Source organism: Electrona antarctica, assembly GCF_951216825.1.
Source record: "Electrona antarctica genome assembly, contig: scaffold_141, whole genome shotgun sequence".
In the NCBI taxonomy this organism is placed as follows: Eukaryota; Metazoa; Chordata; class Actinopteri; order Myctophiformes; family Myctophidae; genus Electrona; species Electrona antarctica.
This window is the reverse complement of record NW_027638215.1, coordinates 80,001-102,500: the sequence shown is the minus strand read 5'-3', so window position 1 is coordinate 102,500 and position 22,500 is coordinate 80,001. Positions and strand designations below refer to the sequence as shown.

Sequence of the window (22,500 nt, the reverse complement as noted above, 5' to 3'; positions counted from 1 at the left end):
ACTTGTAGTAGTGTGAGTGCTAGTACCTTAGCAGTAGAACTTGTAGTAGTGTGTGTGAGTGCTAATACCTTAGCAGTAGAACTTGTAGTAGTGTGAGTGCTAGTACCTTAGCAGTAGAACTTGTAGTAGTGTGTGTGAGTGCTAATACCTTAGCAGTAGAACTTGTAGTAGTGTGAGTGCTAATACCTTAGCAGTAGAACTTGTAGTAGTGTGTGTGAGTGCTAGTACCTTAGCAGTAGAACTTGTAGTAGTGTGTGTGAGTGCTAATACCTTAGCAGTAGAACTTGTAGTAGTGTGTGTGAGTGCTAATACCTTAGCAGTAGAACTTGTAGTAGTGTGTGTGAGTGCTAATACCTTAGCAGTAGAACTTGTAGTAGTGTGTGTGAGTGCTAATACCTTAGCAGTAGAACTTGTAGTAGTGTGTGTGAGTGCTAATACCTTAGCAGTAGAACTTGTAGTAGTGTGTGTGAGTGCTAATACCTTAGCAGTAGAACTTGTAGTAGTGTGTGTGAGTGCTAATACCTTAGCAGTAGAACTTGTAGTAGTGTGTGTGAGTGCTAATACCTTAGCAGTAGAACTTGTAGTAGTGTGTGTGAGTGCTAATACCTTAGCAGTAGAACTTGTAGTAGTGTGTGTGAGTGCTAATACCTTAGCAGTAGAACTTGTAGTAGTGTGTGTGAGTGCTAGTACCTTAGCAGTAGAACTTGTAGTAGTGTGAGTGCTAATACCTTAGCAGTAGAACTTGTAGTAGTGTGTGTGAGTGCTAATACCTTAGCAGTAGAACTTGTAGTAGTGTGTGTGAGTGCTAATACCTTAGCAGTAGAACTTGTAGTAGTGTGTGTGAGTGCTAGTACCTTAGCAGTAGAACTTGTAGTAGTGTGTGTGAGTGCTAATACCTTAGCAGTAGAACTTGTAGTAGTGTGTGTGAGTGCTAATACCTTAGCAGTAGAACTTGTAGTAGTGTGTGTGAGTGCTAATACCTTAGCAGTAGAACTTGTAGTAGTGTGTGTGAGTGCTAATACCTTAGCAGTAGATCTTGTAGTAGTGTGTGTGAGTGCTAATACCTTAGCAGTAGAACTTGTAGTAGTGTGTGTGAGTGCTAGTACCTTAGCAGTAGAACTTGTAGTAGTGTGAGTGCTAATACCTTAGCAGTAGAACTTGTAGTAGTGTGTGTGAGTGCTAGTACCTTAGCAGTAGAACTTGTAGTAGTGTGAGTGAGTGCTAGTACCTTAGCAGTAGAACTTGTAGTAGTGTGTGTGAGTGCTAATACCTTAGCAGTAGAACTTGTAGTAGTGTGTGTGAGTGCTAATACCTTAGCAGTAGATCTTGTAGTAGTGTGTGTGAGTGCTAATACCTTAGCAGTAGAACTTGTAGTAGTGTGTGTGAGTGCTAATACCTTAGCAGTAGAACTTGTAGTAGTGTGTGTGAGTGCTAATACCTTAGCAGTAGAACTTGTAGTAGTGTGTGTGAGTGCTAATACCTTAGCAGTAGAACTTGTAGTAGTGTGTGTGTGAGTGCTAATACCTTAGCAGTAGAACTTGCAGTAGTGTGTGAGTGCTAATACCTTAGCAGTAGAACTTGTAGTAGTGTGTGTGAGTGCTAGTACCTTAGCAGTAGAACTTGCAGTAGTGTGTGTGAGTGCTAATACCTTAGCAGTAGAACTTGTAGTAGTGTGAGTGCTAATACCTTAGCAGTAGAACTTGTAGTAGTGTGTGTGAGTGCTAATACCTTAGCAGTAGAACTTGCAGTAGTGTGTGTGAGTGCTAGTACCTTAGCAGTAGAACTTGTAGTAGTGTGTGTGAGTGCTAATACCTTAGCAGTAGAACTTGTAGTAGTGTGTGTGAGTGCTAGTACCTTAGCAGTAGAACTTGCTGAGGTAAACAGTCTAGAAGATCTTCTGGGCTGAACGTTGGGAGGAGCGGATAGAGTCGGACTCAACACCTGAGGAGTTGTACTGACACACACACACAATTACAATTTACAATTTAGGCATTTAGCAGACGCTCTTAATCCAGAGCGACTTACATTAAGCAATAACAAAAGCATGGCATACATCACATATATAAAAAGTAGTTATCATGAATCATGCCTAGACTAAGAACGTAACAGTGGAGTATCTATGTAAACTATACATACTATACTATATAATATATTATACATGTGTACTATAAAGTGCTATGACTACATAAAGTGCAATTCTAGAGCTGTCTACGTAACAAGCTATAAGTCTGTTTAAAATACTATCTAAGTCTACAACACACACACACGCACGCACGCACGCACGCACGCACGCACGCACGCACGCACGCACGCACGCACGCACGCACGCACGCACGCACACACACAGTTGTACTGATACAGCCAGGGCCGGATTTACCCTCCCACGGCTAGACACAATTTCAGGGCCCCCCTGGGCTGTGTGGTGCATTTCGGACGCGCGCGACCGGAAATAAAATTGCCGTATTTTGTTTTAATTTCGCTGTAATCTTGGGGTACCCAGCCCCCCCCAAAGGAGAAAGGCAGGCAGGAAGACAGACAGACAACTAGTCGACATTGGCAGGGCTTTCCACAGCTACCCCACAACACAGCTACCCCACAACACAGCTACCCCACAACACAGCTACCCCACAACACAGCTACCCCACAACACAGTAGAGCTGCCAACGAATTTTCGAATCAAAAAAATAAATGAATAACTCAATATATAAAATTAAGGTTCGAATTTAAAAAAATAAAAATGCTGTGCAAGTTTTCGCGAGACGGTGCCGTGGGTAAGCGTTGTGAGCTTGTAGATTAGTTATATTTGCCACGCGACACGCCGACCGACACCGGCATACATTGAAGAATAAATCAGCTGCCTCGCACTGTTCCTAAAGGCAGACTACGCAGGCTGCGTAGGTTCCCCGATTCACAAAAGGACCCCGCCCGCCCTGCGTAAAGTCGGCAAAGAGCGTGCTACGTTATTTGCGCACGGACGGTGCGCAAATGACGGTGAGCACAGGGCGGGCGGGGCCGCGGTGGCCTTTTACGTTCTTAGCACAGTGAGTGTACGCAGCTCAGAAGGGTGAAATCTTCCGTCAACAGCGTACCTAGTGATCAGAATCGGGGACAGGCCTGGCCTACACCGAAACTTATTTTGCTTCGGTGTTGTTTCGGACGGACGGGAGAGTATATTTTTAGACAACAACACACAGATCTATCACTCATCAATCTTCAATCATGAAGCGACTTTATCCTTCAGGAAATTATAAAAAGGTGGACTGCGATTGGTTGATAATTATCTGGTGTGTGGAGCGGGTGGACTGCGATTGGTTGATAATTATCTGGTGTGTGGAGCGGTGGACTGCGATTGGTTGATAATTATCTGGTGTGTGGAGCGGTGGACTGCGATTGGTTGATAAGTATCTGGTGTGTGGAGCGGTGGACTGCGATTGGTTGATGATTACCTGGTGTGTGTGGAGCGCGATTGGTTGATAATTACCTGGTGTGTGGAGCGGTGGACTGCGATTGGTTGAAGGGGATCGGCAGCACGTCTCTGCTGTTTCCACTCTGACTGAACACCTTCGACCTGGAGACAGACTGAGAGAACACCGACCAATCACAGGCCTGGACACATAAAATGAGCACTAAAGGATTTTACTTTAGGTAGTATAGACTTAGGCGCGATTCATACTCCTATTTTAGAGCCGAATAAAAGTGGGTTCGGCTCTGTAGAGCCTTCAATGTGATGTCATTTGGCTCTGTAGAGCCTACAATGTGATGTCATTTGGCTCTGTAGAGCCTTCAATGTGACGTCATTTGGCTCTGTAGAGCCTTCAATGTGACGTCATTTGGCTCTGTAGAGCCTACAATGTGATGTCATTTGGCTCTGTAGAGCCTTCAATGTGATGTCATTTGGCTCTGTAGAGCCTTCAATGTGACGTCATTTGGCTCTGTAGAGCCTTCAATGTGACGTCATTTGGCTCTGTAGAGCCTTCAATGTGACGTAATTTGGCTCTGTAGAGCCTTCAATGTGACGTCATTTGGCTCTGTAGAGCCTTCAATGTGATGTCATTTGGCTCTGTAGAGCCTTCAATGTGACGTAATTTGGCTCTGTAGAGCCTACAATGTGACGTCATTTGGCTCTGTAGAGCCTACAATGTGACGTCATTCGGCTCTGTAGAGCCTTCAATGTGACGTCATTTGGCTCTGTAGAGCCTTCAATGTGACGTCATTTGGCTCTGTAGAGCCTTCAATGTGATGTCATTTGGCTCTGTAGAGCCTACAATGTGACGTCATTTGGCTCTGTAGAGCCTTCAATGTGACGTCATTTGGCTCTGTAGAGCCTTCAATGTGATGTCATTTGGCTCTGTAGAGCCTTCAATGTGATGTCATTGGGCTCTGTAGAGCCTACAATGTGACGTCATTTGGCTCTGTAGAGCCTACAATGTGACGTCATTTGGCTCTGTAGAGCCTTCAATGTGACGTCATTTGGCTCTGTAGAGCCTTCAATGTGACGTCATTTGGCTCTGTAGAGCCTTCAATGTGATGTCATTTGGCTCTGTAGAGCCTACAATGTGACGTCATTTGGCTCTGTAGAGCCTACAATGTGATGTCATTTGGCTCTGTAGAGCCTACAATGTGACGTCATTTGGCTCTGTAGAGCCTACAATGTGATGTCATTTGGCTCTGTAGAGCCTACAATGTGATGTCATTTGGCTCTGTAGAGCCTACAATGTGACGTCATTTGGCTCTGTAGAGCCTTCAATGTGATGTCATTTGGCTCTGTAGAGCCTACAATGTGACGTCATTTGGCTCTGTAGAGCCTACAATGTGATGTCATTTGGCTCTGTAGAGCCTACAATGTGACGTCATTTGGCTCTGTAGAGCCTACAATGTGATGTCATTTGGCTCTGTAGAGCCTACAATGTGACGTCATTTGGCTCTGTAGAGCCTACAATGTGATGTCATTTGGCTCTGTAGAGCCTACAATGTGACGTCATTTGGCTCTGTAGAGCCTACAATGTGACATCATTTGGCTCTGTAGAGCCTACAATGTGACGTCATTTGGCTCTGTAGAGCCTACAATGTGACGTCATTTGGCTCTGTAGAGCCTTCAATGTGATGTCATTTGGCTCTGTAGAGCCTTCAATGTGATGTCATTTGGCTCTGTAGAGCCTACAATGTGACGTCATTTGGCTCTGTAGAGCCTACAATGTGATGTCATTTGGCTCTGTAGAGCCTTCAATGTGACGTCATTTGGCTCTGTAGAGCCTACAATGTGATGTCATTTGGCTCTGTAGAGCCTACAATGTGACGTCATTTGAGGTTCGGGGGGGCGGGTACCGTCCTAAAGTCGGCTCTTCGGTGCTACTGAAAATACAAGTATAGGCTATGCAACGCTCCACACGTCCCAAACTCTTCTCCCTTCTGGCCCCAAAACTGTGGAATGCACTTCCCGTTGCAATCAGAACTGCAGCATCACTCCCGATCTTCCGCCGTAGTCTGAAAACCCACCTTTTCAGACTCCATCATGGCCCATAGCACTTACCCTACCCCCCTTAGACAGCACTTCTTAGACTTATATAGCATTTGAAACAGACTTATAGCATGTCATGTAGACAGCACAATAAGTGCATTGTATGTAGTCATAGCACTTCATAGTATATATGTACAGCATAGTATAGCATATATGTGTAGTTTATATGTATAGTGTCATTATATAGATATGTTCTAGTTATAGTTTATATGTATAGTGTCATTATATAGATATGTTCTAGTCACGTTCTTAGCTTACGCATGTTTCGCGATAAATGCATTTTTACATATGTGATGTATTCCCATGCTTTTTGTTCTTGCCTATTGTAAATCGCTCTGGATTAAGAGCGTCTGCTAAATGCCTAAATTGTAAATTGTAAATTGTATGCTATACCTTAGAATAGACCTATTGGACAGAACACTAGCTGAAAACACACACACACACACACACACACACAGTCACACACACACACACACACACACACACACACACACACACACACACACACACACACACACACACACACACACACACACACACACACACACACACACACACACACACACACACACACACACACACACACACACACACACACACACACACACACACAGCAGGAGTCTGTCTAATTTCTCTCCAAAAGCCCTTGAATATGATGATAAATATAATTTAGCATTTCTGTCACTATGATAATCTAGCACTTTATATATCGCACACATCATACCTGTAACTTTCTCTATATATATATATTTTTTTTTGTTTTTGAAATTATTCCAAGGACCACTAGGGGGTGCTCCACGCGGGGCGCATTTGGCCCGCGGGCCGCCAGTTGAATAGCCCTGCTATATACTGATGCCTTACTTCTAATAAAAATCACACCTGTGTGAACTGAGTGGTGCAACTCCCCTCTCCCCCTGCACCCCCCCTCCCTCTCTCTCTCTCTCTCTCTCTCTCATTAGCAGGCAACATACTCTGTCTCTGTTTCTGGCACAACAGCGCCACTTTTGCCCCTACTGGTACTCATAGTCACATAGCAACACACAGTCACATACCTAGGTTAACACAGACAGTCACATACCTAGGTTAACACAGACAGTCACATACCTAGGTTAACACAGACAGTCACATACCTAGGTTAACACAGACAGTCACATACCTAGGTTAACACAGACAGTCACATACCTAGGTTAACACAGACAGTCACATACCTAGGTTAACACAGACAGTCACATACCTAGGTTAACACAGACAGTCACATACCTAGGTTAACACAGACAGTCACATACCTAGGTTAACACAGACAGTCACATACCTAGGTTAACACAGACAGTCACATACCTAGGTTAACACAGACAGTCACATACCTAGGTTAACACAGACAAGTCACATACCTAGGTTAACACAGACAACTACAACCTATCTCAAACCCTCACCCTAAACCTAACCTCCCACGGGGCAGCACACCTAAACCTAACCTTAACCCATGTCTAACCAATGACTAGTCTAAACTAAGTATGCACCCCAAGTTTAAAACAGCACAAATCATCTACAAGGCAAGGCATAAACTACTACCAGGACATATTCTGAAATTGTTCATGGAAAGGGAGAGGAGAACGAAGGAGGGGGCAGTGGATCAGGATAGGACAGGGATCTGTCAGTGGACTAAAGCTAAGGGATGGTTTACCAGAGATATGAACTAAGGAGGAAGCAGCATCTGTCAGTGGACTAAAGCTAAGGGATGGTTTACCAGAGATATGAACTAAGGAGGAAGCAGCATCTGTCAGTGGACTAAAGCTAAGGGATGGTTTACCAGAGATATGAACTAAGGAGGAAGCAGCATCTGTCAGTGGACTAAAGCTAAGGGATGGTTTACCAGAGATATGAACTAAGGAGGAAGCAGCATCTGTCAGTGTAGTAAAGCTAAGGGATGGTTTACCAGAGATATGAACTAAGGAGGAAGCAGCATCTGTCAGTGGACTAAAGCTAAGGGATGGTTTACCAGAGATATGAACTAAGGAGGAAGCAGCATCTGTCAGTGTAGTAAAGCTAAGGGATGGTTTACCAGAGATATGAACTAAGGAGGAAGCAGCATCTGTCAGTGGACTAAAGCTAAGGGATGGTTTACCAGAGATATGAACTAAGGAGGAAGCAGCATCTGTCAGTGGACTAAAGCTAAGGGATGGTTTACCAGAGATATGAACTAAGGAGGAAGCAGCATCTGTCAGTGTAGTAAAGCTAAGGGATGGTTTACCAGAGATATGAACTAAGGAGGAAGCAGCATCTGTCAGTGGACTAAAGCTAAGGGATGGTTTACCAGAGATTGTCCTGTCAGTGCAATAATTTAATTATATTTAAGAAAAGGTACATATATGTGGCTTTTGGAGAAATACAGACATGATAAGTGATGGTTCTATGTGTGTAGATGTGTATATGTATGCATGTATGTATGTATGTATGTATGTATGTATGTATGTATGTATGTATGTATGTACCAATCAGTGTAGTTCTGGAGGTACAAGGGGGGTGTGTGTGTGTGTGTGTGTGTGTGTGTGTGTGTGTGTGTGTGTGTACCTTCTTGTTGCCTAAGGACCCATCCGTGTAGTTCTGGAGGTACGAGGGGTCTCCAGGGCTCGGCTCCAGGGGCAGAATCCCAAAACTACACAATAATAAAGTACAAACATAAAGTATGACTTTATATAGTTCTATAATAATAATAATAATAATAATAATAATAACTAGAAAAAGTGCCCTTCTGGGCACAGGTCTCCACCAGGAGGATAGGAGTGTGTGTGATGTTTGGCAAAATGTTTAAAAAATGTTTTTGCAACAATTTTCTTCATTTTGTTGAGGAAATGCAGAGCCAGATCAGTCATAGAATCTCTGAGGATAGAATTGTGGATGAGCAGGACATGTGCAGCATTTTCAACGAAACGGGCCACTCCTGAAAACTTTAGAAGGCAATGTTAGCCAATCAGTGTAGAATCTGATAAATCCAACAGACTCGTCTTGATCACATGACTACAGAGAGCATGTGTACCGATTTGCGTGAGATTTGGATGAAATCTGTGCGACTAACATAAGCAATGTGTTTAGCAGAAATCGGCCTCATGGTGGCGCTATAACCGGCAGATGTGGAGGGATGCAGGGACAATGTTTTTCCATGGCCTCTAGGGAGTGCGCATACATAAGTTGTATACAGATTGATGAAGTTATAGCTAACAACAGGAATTGGCCTGTTATAGCGCCACCATGAGGCTGATTTGGAAAAGAATGAGTGGCATGTCGTCCTCGGCCTAGTGGAAATGTGCGTGTATAATTTCACGGAAATTGCACACTGTGTTTGTGATTTGTGGCATTTGGTTCGAAACGGACCAATCATGTGAGCTTTGGAAGCCAATATTAGCCAATCAGGATGGAAGATGGGAAATTGTGCAGATCTGTGTTGATCACATGAATATGGAGATAGTGTATACCGAATTGTGTGATGTATGGATAAAATGTGTACGAGTAATCTACAGAAATGGGTTTTGCCTAAATCGGCCTCATGGTGGCGCTATAAGAGGCCGTTGAGGAATATTTGGGGCAGAGGTTTATCGTTGGCATCCATGGAGTGTGTGTGCAAAGTTTGGCATGGATCGGGCGAGATTAGCTGATAACGGACGGACGGAAGGACGGAAGGAAGGAAGGAAGGAAGGACAGACACACACACACACACACACACACACACACGGACGGAGTGCAAAACATACTCTCTCCCCATGCCTTCGGCCTGGTGGAGACAATAATAAGGGATGTCCCGATACACTTTTTTCGCTTCCGATCTGATCCCTCAATTTCTGTGTTAGCCGATACCGATACCGAATATCGATACCAGTGTTGAGATCTCATGTTGTGTTTATAGCTATCTATCTATATATCTGGTGTTGTGTTTATAGCTATCTAGCTATGTATATCATGTTGTGTTTATAGCTATATATCTTGCGTTGTGTTTATAGCTATCTAGCTATATATCTCGTTTTGTGTTTATAGCGGACTCCTCAATCAAATGTGCACTTGCAGTTTGGGGCAACTCAAAAGCAAACTCCACATGTCCCAACATTTTATTTATCTGCCATACACATCCCAACAGGACAGCCACACAGTCTGGAACTACACATCCCAGCAGTCTGGAACTACACATCCCAACAGGACAGCCACACAGTCTGGAACTACACATCCCAACAGGACAGCCACACAGTCTGGAACTACACATCCCAGCAGTCTGGAACTACACATCCCAACAGGACAGCCACACAGTCTGGAACTACACATCCCAACAGGACAGCCACACAGTCTGGAACTACACATCCCAGCAGTCTGGAACTACACATCCCAACAGGACAGCCACACAGTCTGGAACTACACATCCCAACAGGACAGCCACACAGTCTGGAACTACACATCCCAGCAGTCTGGAACTACACATCCCAACAGGACAGCCACACAGTCTGGAACTACACATCCCAACAGGACAGCCACACAGTCTGGAACTACACATCCCAGCAGTTTGGAACTACACATCCCAACAGGACAGCCACACAGTCTGGAACTACACATCCCAGCAGTCTGGAACTACACATCCCAACAGGACAGTCACCCAGTCTGGAACTACACATCCCAACAGGACAGTCACACAGTCTGGAACTACACATCCCAACAGTCTGGAACTACACATCCCAACAGGACAGTCACACAGTCTGGAACTACACATCCCAACAGTCTGGAACTACACATCCCAACAGGACAGTCAGTCTGGAACTACACATCCCAACAGGTCAGCCACACAGTCTGGAACAACACATCCCAACAGGACAGCCACACAGTCTGGAACTACACATCCCAGCAGTCTGGAACTACACATCCCAACAGGACAGCCACACAGTCTGGAACTACACATCCCAACAGTCTGGAACTACACATCCCAACAGGACAGTCACACAGTCTGGAACTACACATCCCAACAGTCTGGAACTACACATCCCAACAGTCTGGAACTACACATCCCAACAGTCTGGAACTACACATCCCAACAGGACAGTCAGTCTGGAACTACACATCCCAACAGTCTGGAACTACACATCCCAACAGTCTGGAACTACACATACCAACAGTCTGGAACTACACATCCCAACATTACATTACATTACATTACATTACAGTCATTTAGCAGACGCTTTTATCCAAAGCGACTTACAATAAGTGTATTCAACATAGGTAGGGAACAAAAACTACTAATCAGTCTTTAGTGCATTTTCTGAAAAAACAAGCAACCAAGAGTATACCTAGCGCTAAGGTAAAAGTGGAATATATCAGCTACCTATTTCCTTAAACAGATGAGACAAAATACACATCCCAACAGTCTGGAACTACACATACTAACAGTCTGGAACTACACATCCCAACAGTCTGGAACTACACATCCCAACAGTCTGGAACTACACATACTAACAGTCTGGAACTACACATCCCAACAGTCTGGAACTACACATACTAACAGTCTGGAACTACACATCCCAACAGTCTGGAACTACACATCCCAACAGTCTGGAACTACACATACCAACAGTCTGGAACTACACATACCAACAGGACAGTCAGTCTGGAACGACACATCCCAACAGTCTGGAACTACACATCCCAACAGTCTGGAACTACACATACCAACAGGACAGTCAGTCTGGAACTACACATCCCAACAGTCTGGAACTACACATCCCAACAGGACAGTCACACAGTCTGGAACTACACATCCCAACAGTCTGGAACTACACATCCCAGCAGTCTGGAACTACACATCCCAACAGTCTGGAACTACACATACCAACAGGACAGTCAGTCTGGAAGTACACATCCCAACAGTCTGGAACTACACATCCCAACAGTCTGGAACTACACATCCCAACAGTCTGGAACTACACATCCCAACAGTCTGGAACTACACATACCAACAGGACAGTCAGTCTGGAACTACACATCCCAACAGTCTGGAACTACACATACCAACAGGACAGTCAGTCTGGAACTACACATCCCAACAGTCTGGAACTACACATACCAACAGGACAGTCAGTCTGGAACTACACATCCCAACAGGACAGTCACAGTCTGGAACTACACATCCTAACAGTCTGGAACTACACATCCCAGCAGTCTGGAACTACACATCCCAACAGGACAGTCACACAGTCTGGAACTACACATCCCAGCAGTCTGGAACTACACATCCCAACAGTCTGGAACTACACATCCCAGCAGTCTGGAACTACACATCCCAGCAGTCTGGAACTACACATCCCAAAAGGACAGTCACACAGTCTGGAACTACACATCCCAGCAGTCTGGAACTACACATCCCAACAGGACAGTCAGTCTGGAACTACACATCCCAACAGGACAGTCACACAGTCTGGAACTACACATCCCAACAGTCTGGAACTACACATCCCAGCAGTCTGGAACTACACATCCCAACAGGACAGTCAGTCTGGAACTACACATCCCAACAGTCTGGAACTACACATGCCAACAGTCTGGAACTACACATCCCAACAGTCTGGAACTACACATCCCAACAGTCTGGAACTACACATCCCAACAGTCTGGAACTACACATACCAACAGGACAGTCAGTCTGGAACTACACATCCCAACAGTCTGGAACTACACATCCCAACAGTCTGGAACTACACATACCAACAGGCTGATTACATATTATATAACTATGAATAATTAATGAATTATGTAAATTACCTGGGTGTAAGAGGGCTGAGCGCGGCCGTCCCTCCCAATAAGCTCCGCCCACTCTTGGGTTTGTTCTGCTTGCTGGCCAATAGGGATCCAGTGGAGCCCAGCGTGACAGTGTTGGCCAATAGGGAGCCGGTATCCGGGGTGATGAGGGAGGAGTCTATGTAGGAGACCGACGAATCAGACATCAGCTTGGCGTTGGAAGATTCTAGATTGAGACGATTCAACTCCTGGAAAGACAAAATAGTAAATATATGAATAACCAGTAAGTTATTAATATTATTATAGTAAATATATGAATAACCAGTAAGATATTCATATTATTATTATTATTATAGTAAATATATGAATAACCAGTAAGATATTATTATTATGATTATTATAGTAAATATATGGATAACCAGTAAGATATTAATATTAGTATTATTATTATAGTAAACATAATAATAATAATAATGGATTTTATTTATAACGCACTTTATATTCGTCAGAATCTCAAAGTGCTACAACAGCAAATGAATAAAAGCAGAAGAAACAACACACCATTAAAAACATCTAATAGAACAGGAACATTTAAAACATAAGGCCAAGGCTATAAAAATGCTTTGGTAAAAAGGAAAGTTTTTAGTCTCTTAAAAGTGTCGACCGACTGAGGGTCTCAGGTGGAGAGGAGAGTGTTCTACAGTTCACTGAGGGTCTCAGGTGGAGGGGAGAGTGTTCTACAGTTCACTGTGGGTCTCAGGTGGAGAGGAGAGTGTTCTACAGTTCACTGTGGGTCTCAGGTGGAGGGGAGAGTGTTCTACAGTTCACTGTGGGTCTCAGGTGGAGAGGAGAGTGTTCTACAGTTCACTGAGGGTCTCAGGTGGAGAGGAGAGTGTTCTACAGTTCACTGAGGGTCTCAGGTGGAGGGGAGAGTGTTCTACAGTTCAACCCACTGTGGGTCTCAGGTGGAGGGGAGAGTGTTCTACAGTTCACTGAGGGTCTCAGGTGGAGGGGAGAGTGTTCTACAGTTCACTGTGGGTCTCAGGTGGAGGGGAGAGTGTTCTACAGATCACTGTGGGTCTCAGGTGGAGGGGAGAGTGTTCTACAGTTCACTGAGGGTCTCAGGTGGAGGGGAGAGTGTTCTACAGTTCACTGTGGGTCTCAGGTGGAGGGGAGAGTGTTCTACAGATCACTGTGGGTCTCAGGTGGAGGGGAGAGTGTTCTACAGTTCACTGTGGGTCTCAGGTGGAGGGGAGAGTGTTCTACAGTTCACTGAGGGTCTCAGGTGGAGGGGAGAGTGTTCTACAGTTCACTGTGGGTCTCAGGTGGAGGGGAGAGTGTTCTACAGATCAACCCACTGTGGGTCTCAGGTGGAGGGGAGAGTGTTCTACAGATCAACCCACTGTGGGTCTCAGGTGGAGGGGAGAGTGTTCTACAGATCAACCCACTGTGGGTCTCAGGTGGAGGGGAGAGTGTTCTACAGTTCACTGTGGGTCTCAGGTGGAGGGGAGAGTGTTCTACAGTTCACTGAGGGTCTCAGGTGGAGGGGAGAGTGTTCTACAGTTCACTGTGGGTCTCAGGTGGAGGGGAGAGTGTTCTACAGTTCAACCCACTGTGGGTCTCAGGTGGAGGGGAGAGTGTTCTACAGTTCACTGTGGGTCTCAGGTGGAGGGGAGAGTGTTCTACAGTTCACTGTGGGTCTCAGGTGGAGGGGAGAGTGTTCTACAGTTCACTGTGGGTCTCAGGTGGAGGGGAGAGTGTTCTACAGTTCACTGTGGGTCTCAGGTGGAGGGGAGAGTGTTCTACAGTTCACTGTGGGTCTCAGGTGGAGGGGAGAGTGTTCTACAGTTCACTGTGGGTCTCAGGTGGAGGGGAGAGTGTTCTACAGTTCACTGTGGGTCTCAGGTGGAGGGGAGAGTGTTCTACAGATCACTGTGGGTCTCAGGTGGAGGGGAGAGTGTTCTACAGTTCAACCCACTGTGGGTCTCAGGTGGAGAGGAGAGTGTTCTACAGTTCAACCCACTGTGGGTCTCAGGTGGAGGGGAGAGTGTTCTACAGTTCACTGAGGGTCTCAGGTGGAGGGGAGAGTGTTCTACAGTTCAACCCACTGTGGGTCTCAGGTGGAGGGGAGAGTGTTCTACAGTTCACTGAGGGTCTCAGGTGGAGGGGAGAGTGTTCTACAGTTCACTGTGGGTCTCAGGTGGAGGGGAGAGTGTTCTACAGTTCAACCCACTGAGGGTCTCAGGTGGAGGGGAGAGTGTTCTACAGTTCAACCCACTGAGGGTCTCAGGTGGAGGGGAGAGTGTTCTACAGTTCACTGTGGGTCTCAGGTGGAGGGGAGAGTGTTCTACAGTTCACTGTGGGTCTCAGGTGGAGGGGAGAGTGTTCTACAGTTCAACCCACTGAGGGTCTCAGGTGGAGGGGAGAGTGTTCTACAGTTCACTGTGGGTCTCAGGTGGAGGGGAGAGTGTTCTACAGTTCACTGTGGGTCTCAGGTGGAGGGGAGAGTGTTCTACAGATCACTGTGGGTCTCAGGTGGAGGGGAGAGTGTTCTACAGTTCACTGTGGGTCTCAGGTGGAGGGGAGAGTGTTCTACAGTTCACTGTGGGTCTCAGGTGGAGGGGAGAGTGTTCTACAGTTCACTGTGGGTCTCAGGTGGAGGGGAGAGTGTTCTACAGTTCACTGTGGGTCTCAGGTGGAGGGGAGAGTGTTCTACAGTTCACTGTGGGTCTCAGGTGGAGGGGAGAGTGTTCTACAGATCACTGTGGGTCTCAGGTGGAGGGGAGAGTGTTCTACAGTTCACTGTGGGTCTCAGGTGGAGGGGAGAGTGTTCTACAGTTCACTGTGGGTCTCAGGTGGAGGGGAGAGTGTTCTACAGTTCACTGTGGGTCTCAGGTGGAGGGGAGAGTGTTCTACAGTTCAACCCACTGTGGGTCTCAGGTGGAGGGGAGAGTGTTCTACAGTTCACTGTCGGTCTCAGGTGGAGGGGAGAGTGTTCTACAGTTCACTGAGGGTCTCAGTTGGAGGGGAGAGTGTTCTACAGTTCAACCCACTGAGGGTCTCAGGTGGAGGGGAGAGTGTTCTACAGTTCACTGTGGGTCTCAGGTGGAGGGGAGAGTGTTCTACAGTTCACTGTGGGTCTCAGGTGGAGGGGAGAGTGTTCTACAGTTCACTGTGGGTCTCAGGTGGAGGGGAGAGTGTTCTACAGTTCAACCCACTGAGGGTCTCAGTTGGAGGGGAGAGTGTTCTACAGTTCAACCCACTGAGGGTCTCAGGTGGAGGGGAGAGTGTTCTACAGTTCACTGTGGGTCTCAGGTGGAGGGGAGAGTGTTCTACAGTTCACTGTGGGTCTCAGGTGGAGGGGAGAGTGTTCTACAGTTCACTGTGGGTCTCAGGTGGAGGGGAGAGTGTTCTACAGTTCAACCCACTGAGGGTCTCAGGTGGAGGGGAGAGTGTTCTACAGTTCACTGTGGGTCTCAGTTGGAGGGGAGAGTGTTCTACAGTTCACTGTGGGTCTCAGGTGGAGGGGAGAGTGTTCTACAGTTCACTGTGGGTTTCAGGTGGAGGGGAGAGTGTTCTACAGTTCACTGTGGGTCTCAGGTGGAGGGGAGAGTGTTCTACAGTTCACTGAGGGTCTCAGGTGGAGGGGAGAGTGTTCTACAGTTCACTGAGGGTCTCAGGTGGAGGGGAGAGTGTTCTACAGTTCAACCCACTGTGGGTCTCAGGTGGAGGGGAGAGTGTTCTACAGTTCACTGTGGGTCTCAGGTGGAGGGGAGAGTGTTCTACAGTTCACTGAGGGTCTCAGGTGGAGGGGAGAGTGTTCTACAGTTCACTGAGGGTCTCAGGTGGAGGGGAGAGTGTTCTACAGTTCACTGTGGGTCTCAGGTGGAGGGGAGAGTGTTCTACAGTTCACTGTGGGTCTCAGGTGGAGGGGAGAGTGTTCTACAGTTCACTGTGGGTCTCAGGTGGAGGGGAGAGTGTTCTACAGTTCACTGTGGGTCTCAGGTGGAGGGGAGAGTGTTCTACAGTTCACTGTGGGTCTCAGGTGGAGGGGAGAGTGTTCTACAGTTCACTGAGGGTCTCAGGTGGAGGGGAGAGTGTTCTACAGTTCAACCCACTGTGGGTCTCAGGTGGAGGGGAGAGTGTTCTACAGTTCAACCCACTGTGGGTCTCAGGTGGAGGGGAGAGTGTTCTACAGTTCAACCCACTGTGGGTCTCAGGTGGAGGGGAGAGTGTTCTACAGTTCACTGTGGGTCTCAGGTGGAGGGGAGAGTGTTCTACAGTTCACTGAGGGTCTCAGGTGGAGGGGAGAGTGTTCTACAGTTCACTGAGGGTCTCAGGTGGAGGGGAGAGTGTTCTACAGTTCACTGTGGGTCTCAGGTGGAGGGGAGAGTGTTCTACAGTTCAACCCACTGTGGGTCTCAGGTGGAGGGGAGAGTGTTCTACAGTTCACTGTGGGTCTCAGGTGGAGGGGAGAGTGTTCTACAGTTCACTGAGGGTCTCAGGTGGAGGGGAGAGTGTTCTACAGTTCACTGTGGGTCTCAGGTGGAGAGGAGAGTGTTCTACAGTTCACTGAGGGTCTCAGGTGGAGGGGAGAGTGTTCTACAGTTCAACCCACTGTGGGTCTCAGGTGGAGGGGAGAGTGTTCTACAGTTCACTGTGGCTCTCAGGTGGAGGGGAGAGTGGTCAGATCAACATATGGAATGACTTCTGTACTGGCCATATATGGAGCGTGTCTTGAGTGTACAGGGTTTGATGAGGTCACCGAATTTATTAGGTCACCATTTTTGGTGTAAATGAAAGCCAGTAGGTACTAGGTAATAAAAGGTACCAGTAGGTACCAGGTAATAATAGGTACCAGTAGGTACCAGGTAATAATAGGTACCAGTAGATACCAGGTAATAATAGGTACCAGTAGGTACCAGGTAATAATAGGTACCAGTAGGAACCAGGTAATAATAGGTACCAGTAGATACCAGGTAATAATAGGTACCAGTAGGTACCAGGTAAGAATAGGTACCAGTAGGTACCAGGTAAGAATAGGTACCAGTAGGTACCAGGTAATAATAGGTACCAGTAGGAACCAGGTAATAATAGGTACCAGTAGGAACCAGGTAATAATAGGTACCAGTAGGTACCAGGTAAGAATAGGTACCAGTAGGTACCAGGTAATAATAGGTACCAGTAGGAACCAGGTAATAATAGGTACCAGTAGGAACCAGGTAATAATAGGTACCAGTAGGAACCAGGTAATAATAGGTACCAGTAGGTACCAGGTAATAATAGGTACCAGTAGGAACCAGGTAATAATAGGTACCAGTAGGAACCAGGTAATAATAGGTACCAGGTAATAATAGGTACCAGTAGGAACCAGGTAATAATAGGTACCAGGTAATAATAGGTACCAGTAGGTACCAGGTAATAATAGGTACCAGGTAATAATAGGTACCAGTAGGTACCAGGTAATAATAGGTACCAGGTAATAATAGGTACCAGTAGGAACCAGGTAATAATAGGTACCAGGTAATAATAGGTACCAGTAGGTACCAGGTAATAATAGGTACCAGTAGGTACCAGGTAATAATAGGTACCAGTAGGTACCAGGTAATAATAGGTACCAGTAGGTACCAGTAGGTACCAGGTAATAATAGGTACCAGTAGGTACCAGGTAATAATAGGTACCAGTAGGTACCAGGTAATAATAGGTACCAGGTAATAATAGGTACCAGTAGGTACCAGGTAATAATAGGTACCAGAGTATCTTGGGGTGTCTCCATCAAGGCAGTGTCCAGCCTATGGGAGGGGTTCTGGACGGGGGTGATAGCAGGAAGGGGCGGGGCTGAGTTCTGGAGAGAGGAGAGTCTGAACACCTGATCCGGATCTGGTTTCTCACCTGGAAACAGTGGAAGACAATAATAGCACACTGTTAGTTTCCTATCTAACACCATGAGGGTCTAGAGCTCTACACTCTCCTATCTGACACCATGAGGGTCTAGAGCTCTACACTCTCCTATCTGACACCATGAGGGTCTAGAGCTCTACTCTCCTATCTGACACCATGAGGGTCTAGAGCTCTACTCTCCTATCTGACACCATGAGGGTCTAGAGCTCTACTCTCCTATCTGACACCATGAGGGTCTAGAGCTCTACTCTCCTATCTGACACCATGAGGGTCTAGAGCTCTACTCTCCTATCTGACACCATGAGGGTCTAGAGCTCTACTCTCCTATCTGACACCATGAGGGTCTAGAGCTCTACACTCTCCTATCTGACACCATGAGGGTCTAGAGCTCTACTCTCCTATCTGACACCATGAGGGTCTAGAGCTCTACTCTCCTATCTGACACCATGAGGGTCTAGAGCTCTACACTCTCCTATCTGACACCATGAGGGTCTAGAGCTCTACACTCTCCTATCTGACACCATGAGGGTCTAGAGCTCTACTCTCCTATCTGACACCATGAGGGTCTAGAGCTCTACTCTCCTATCTGACACCATGAGGGTCTAGAGCTCTACTCTCCTATCTGACACCATGAGGGTCTAGAGCTCTACTCTCCTATCTGACACCATGAGGGTCTAGAGCTCTACTCTCCTATCTGACACCATGAGGGTCTAGAGCTCTACACTCTCCTATCTGACACCATGAGGGTCTAGAGCTCTACACTCTCCTATCTGACACCATGAGGGTCTAGAGCTCTACACTCTCCTATCTAACACCATGAGGGTCTAGAGCTCTACACTCTCCTATCTGACACCATGAGGGTCTAGAGCTCTACTCTCCTATCTGACACCATGAGGGTCTAGAGCTCTACTCTCCTATCTGACACCATGAGGGTCTAGAGCTCTACTCTCCTATCTGACACCATGAGGGTCTAGAGCTCTACACTCTCCTATCTGACACCATGAGGGTCTAGAGCTCTACACTCTCCTATCTGACACCATGAGGGTCTAGAGCTCTACTCTCCTATCTGACACCATGAGGGTCTAGAGCTCTACTCTCCTATCTGACAACATGAGGGTCTAGAGCTCTACACTCTCCTATCTAACACCATGAGGGTCTAGAGCTCTACACTCTCCTATCTGACACCATGAGGGTCTAGAGCTCTACTCTCCTATCTGACACCATGAGGGTCTAGAGCTCTACTCTCCTATCTGACAACATGAGGGTCTAGAGTTCTACACTCTCCTATCTGACACCATGAGGGTCTAGAGCTCTACACTCTCCTATCTGACACCATGAGGGTCTAGAGCTCTACACTCTCCTATCTAACACCATGAGGGTCTAGAGCTCTACACTCTCCTATCTGACACCATGAGGGTCTAGAGCTCTACACTCTATATGACACCATGAGGGTCTAGAGCTCTACACTCTCCTATCTGACACCATGAGGGTCTAGAGCTCTACTCTCCTATCTGACACCATGAGGGTCTAGAGCTCTACACTCTCCTATCTAACACCATGAGGGTCTAGAGCTCTACACTCTCCTATCTGACACCATGAGGGTCTAGAGCTCTACTCTCCTATCTGACACCATGAGGGTCTAGAGCTCTACTCTCCTATCTGACACCATGAGGGTCTAGAGCTCTACACTCTCCTATCTGACACCATGAGGGTCTAGAGCTCTACACTCTCCTATCTGACACCATGAGGATCTAGAGCTCTACACTCTATATGACACCATGAGGGTCTAGAGCTCTACTCTCCTATCTGACACCATGAGGGTCTAGAGCTCTACACTCTCCTATCTGACACCATGAGGGTCTAGAGCTCTACACTCTCCTATCTGACACCATGAGGGTCTAGAGCTCTACTCTCCTATCTGACACCATGAGGGTCTAGAGCTCTACACTCTCCTATCTGACACCATGAGGATCTAGAGCTCTACACTCTATATGACACCATGAGGGTCTAGAGCTCTACACTCTCCTATCTGACACCATGAGGATCTAGAGCTCTACACTCTCCTATCTGACACCATGAGGGTCTAGAGCTCTACTCTCCTATCTGACACCATGAGGGTCTAGAGCTCTACACTCTCCTATCTGACACCATGAGGATCTAGAGCTCTACACTCTATATGACACCATGAGGGTCTAGAGCTCTACACTCTCCTATCTGACACCATGAGGGTCTAGAGCTCTACACTCTATATGACACCATGAGGGTCTAGAGCTCTACTCTCCTATCTGACACCATGAGGGTCTAGAGCTCTACTCTCCTATCTGACAACATGAGGGTCTAGAGTTCTACACTCTCCTATCTGACACCATGAGGGTCTAGAGCTCTACACTCTCCTATCTGACACCATGAGGGTCTAGAGCTCTACACTCTCCTATCTGACACCATGAGGGTCTAGAGCTCTACACTCTATATGACACCATGAGGGTCTAGAGCTCTACACTCTCCTATCTGACACCATGAGGGTCTAGAGCTCTACTCTCCTATCTGACACCATGAGGGTCTAGAGCTCTACTCTCCTATCTGACACCATGAGGGTCTAGAGCTCTACTCTCCTATCTGACACCATGAGGGTCTAGAGCTCTACTCTCCTATCTGACACCATGAGGGTCTAGAGCTCTACACTCTATATGACACCATGAGGGTCTAGAGCTCTACTCTCCTATCTGACACCATGAGGGTCTAGAGCTCTACTCTCCTATCTGACACCATGAGGGTCTAGAGCTCTACTCTCCTATCTGACACCATGAGGGTCTAGAGCTCTACACTCTCCTATCTGACACCATGAGGGTCTAGAGCTCTACACTCTCCTATCTGACACCATGAGGGTCTAGAGCTCTACACTCTATCTGACACCATGAGGGTCTAGAGCTCTACACTCTCCTATCTGACACCATGAGGGTCTAGAGCTCTACTCTCCTATCTGACACCATGAGGGTCTAGAGCTCTACTCTCCTATCTGACACCATGAGGGTCTAGAGCTCTACTCTCCTATCTGACACCATGAGGGTCTAGAGCTCTACTCTCCTATCTGACACCATGAGGGTCTAGAGCTCTACACTCTATCTGACACCATGAGGGTCTAGAGCTCTACTCTCCTATCTGACACCATGAGGGTCTAGAGCTCTACACTCTCCTATCTGACACCATGAGGGTCTAGAGCTCTACACTCTCCTATCTGACACCATGAGGGTCTAGAGCTCTACTCTCCTATCTGACACCATGAGGGTCTAGAGCTCTACACTCTCCTATCTGACACCATGAGGATCTAGAGCTCTACACTCTATATGACACCATGAGGGTCTAGAGCTCTACACTCTCCTATCTGACACCATGAGGATCTAGAGCTCTACACTCTCCTATCTGACACCATGAGGGTCTAGAGCTCTACTCTCCTATCTGACACCATGAGGGTCTAGAGCTCTACACTCTCCTATCTGACACCATGAGGATCTAGAGCTCTACACTCTATATGACACCATGAGGGTCTAGAGCTCTACACTCTCCTATCTGACACCATGAGGGTCTAGAGCTCTACACTCTATATGACACCATGAGGGTCTAGAGCTCTACTCTCCTATCTGACACCATGAGGGTCTAGAGCTCTACTCTCCTATCTGACAACATGAGGGTCTAGAGTTCTACACTCTCCTATCTGACACCATGAGGGTCTAGAGCTCTACACTCTCCTATCTGACACCATGAGGGTCTAGAGCTCTACACTCTCCTATCTGACACCATGAGGGTCTAGAGCTCTACACTCTATATGACACCATGAGGGTCTAGAGCTCTACACTCTCCTATCTGACACCATGAGGGTCTAGAGCTCTACTCTCCTATCTGACACCATGAGGGTCTAGAGCTCTACTCTCCTATCTGACACCATGAGGGTCTAGAGCTCTACTCTCCTATCTGACACCATGAGGGTCTAGAGCTCTACTCTCCTATCTGACACCATGAGGGTCTAGAGCTCTACACTCTATATGACACCATGAGGGTCTAGAGCTCTACACTCTCCTATCTGACACCATGAGGGTCTAGAGCTCTACACTCTCCTATCTAACACCATGAGGGTCTAGAGCTCTACACTCTCCTATCTGACACCATGAGGATCTAGAGCTCTACACTCTCCTATCTGACACCATGAGGGTCTAGAGCTCTACTCTCCTATCTGACACCATGAGGGTCTAGAGCTCTACTCTCCTATCTGACACCATGAGGGTCTAGAGCTCTACTCTCCTATCTGACACCATGAGGG

The 22,500-nt window shown here is 46.8% G+C and overlaps 1 protein-coding gene across 3 annotated transcripts in view; it reads right to left on the bottom strand.

Annotated features, from left to right (window-relative positions):
* LOC306918278 (cell division cycle protein 27 homolog) overlaps positions 1-22,500 on the bottom strand; it is an 80,168-nt gene that overhangs the window by 27,089 nt on the left and 30,579 nt on the right. For all 3 annotated transcript variants that reach the window (XM_079531154.1, XM_079531153.1, XM_079531155.1), the window contains exons 6-10: positions 18,037-18,176; positions 12,308-12,531; positions 8,090-8,174; positions 3,482-3,579; positions 1,855-1,954 (exon numbers count right to left, since the gene is read on the bottom strand). In XM_079531154.1, the coding sequence (XP_079387280.1) occupies positions 1,855-1,954; positions 3,482-3,579; positions 8,090-8,174; positions 12,308-12,531; positions 18,037-18,176 (647 nt within the window). The remainder of the gene's footprint in view (positions 1-1,854; positions 1,955-3,481; positions 3,580-8,089; positions 8,175-12,307; positions 12,532-18,036; positions 18,177-22,500) is intronic.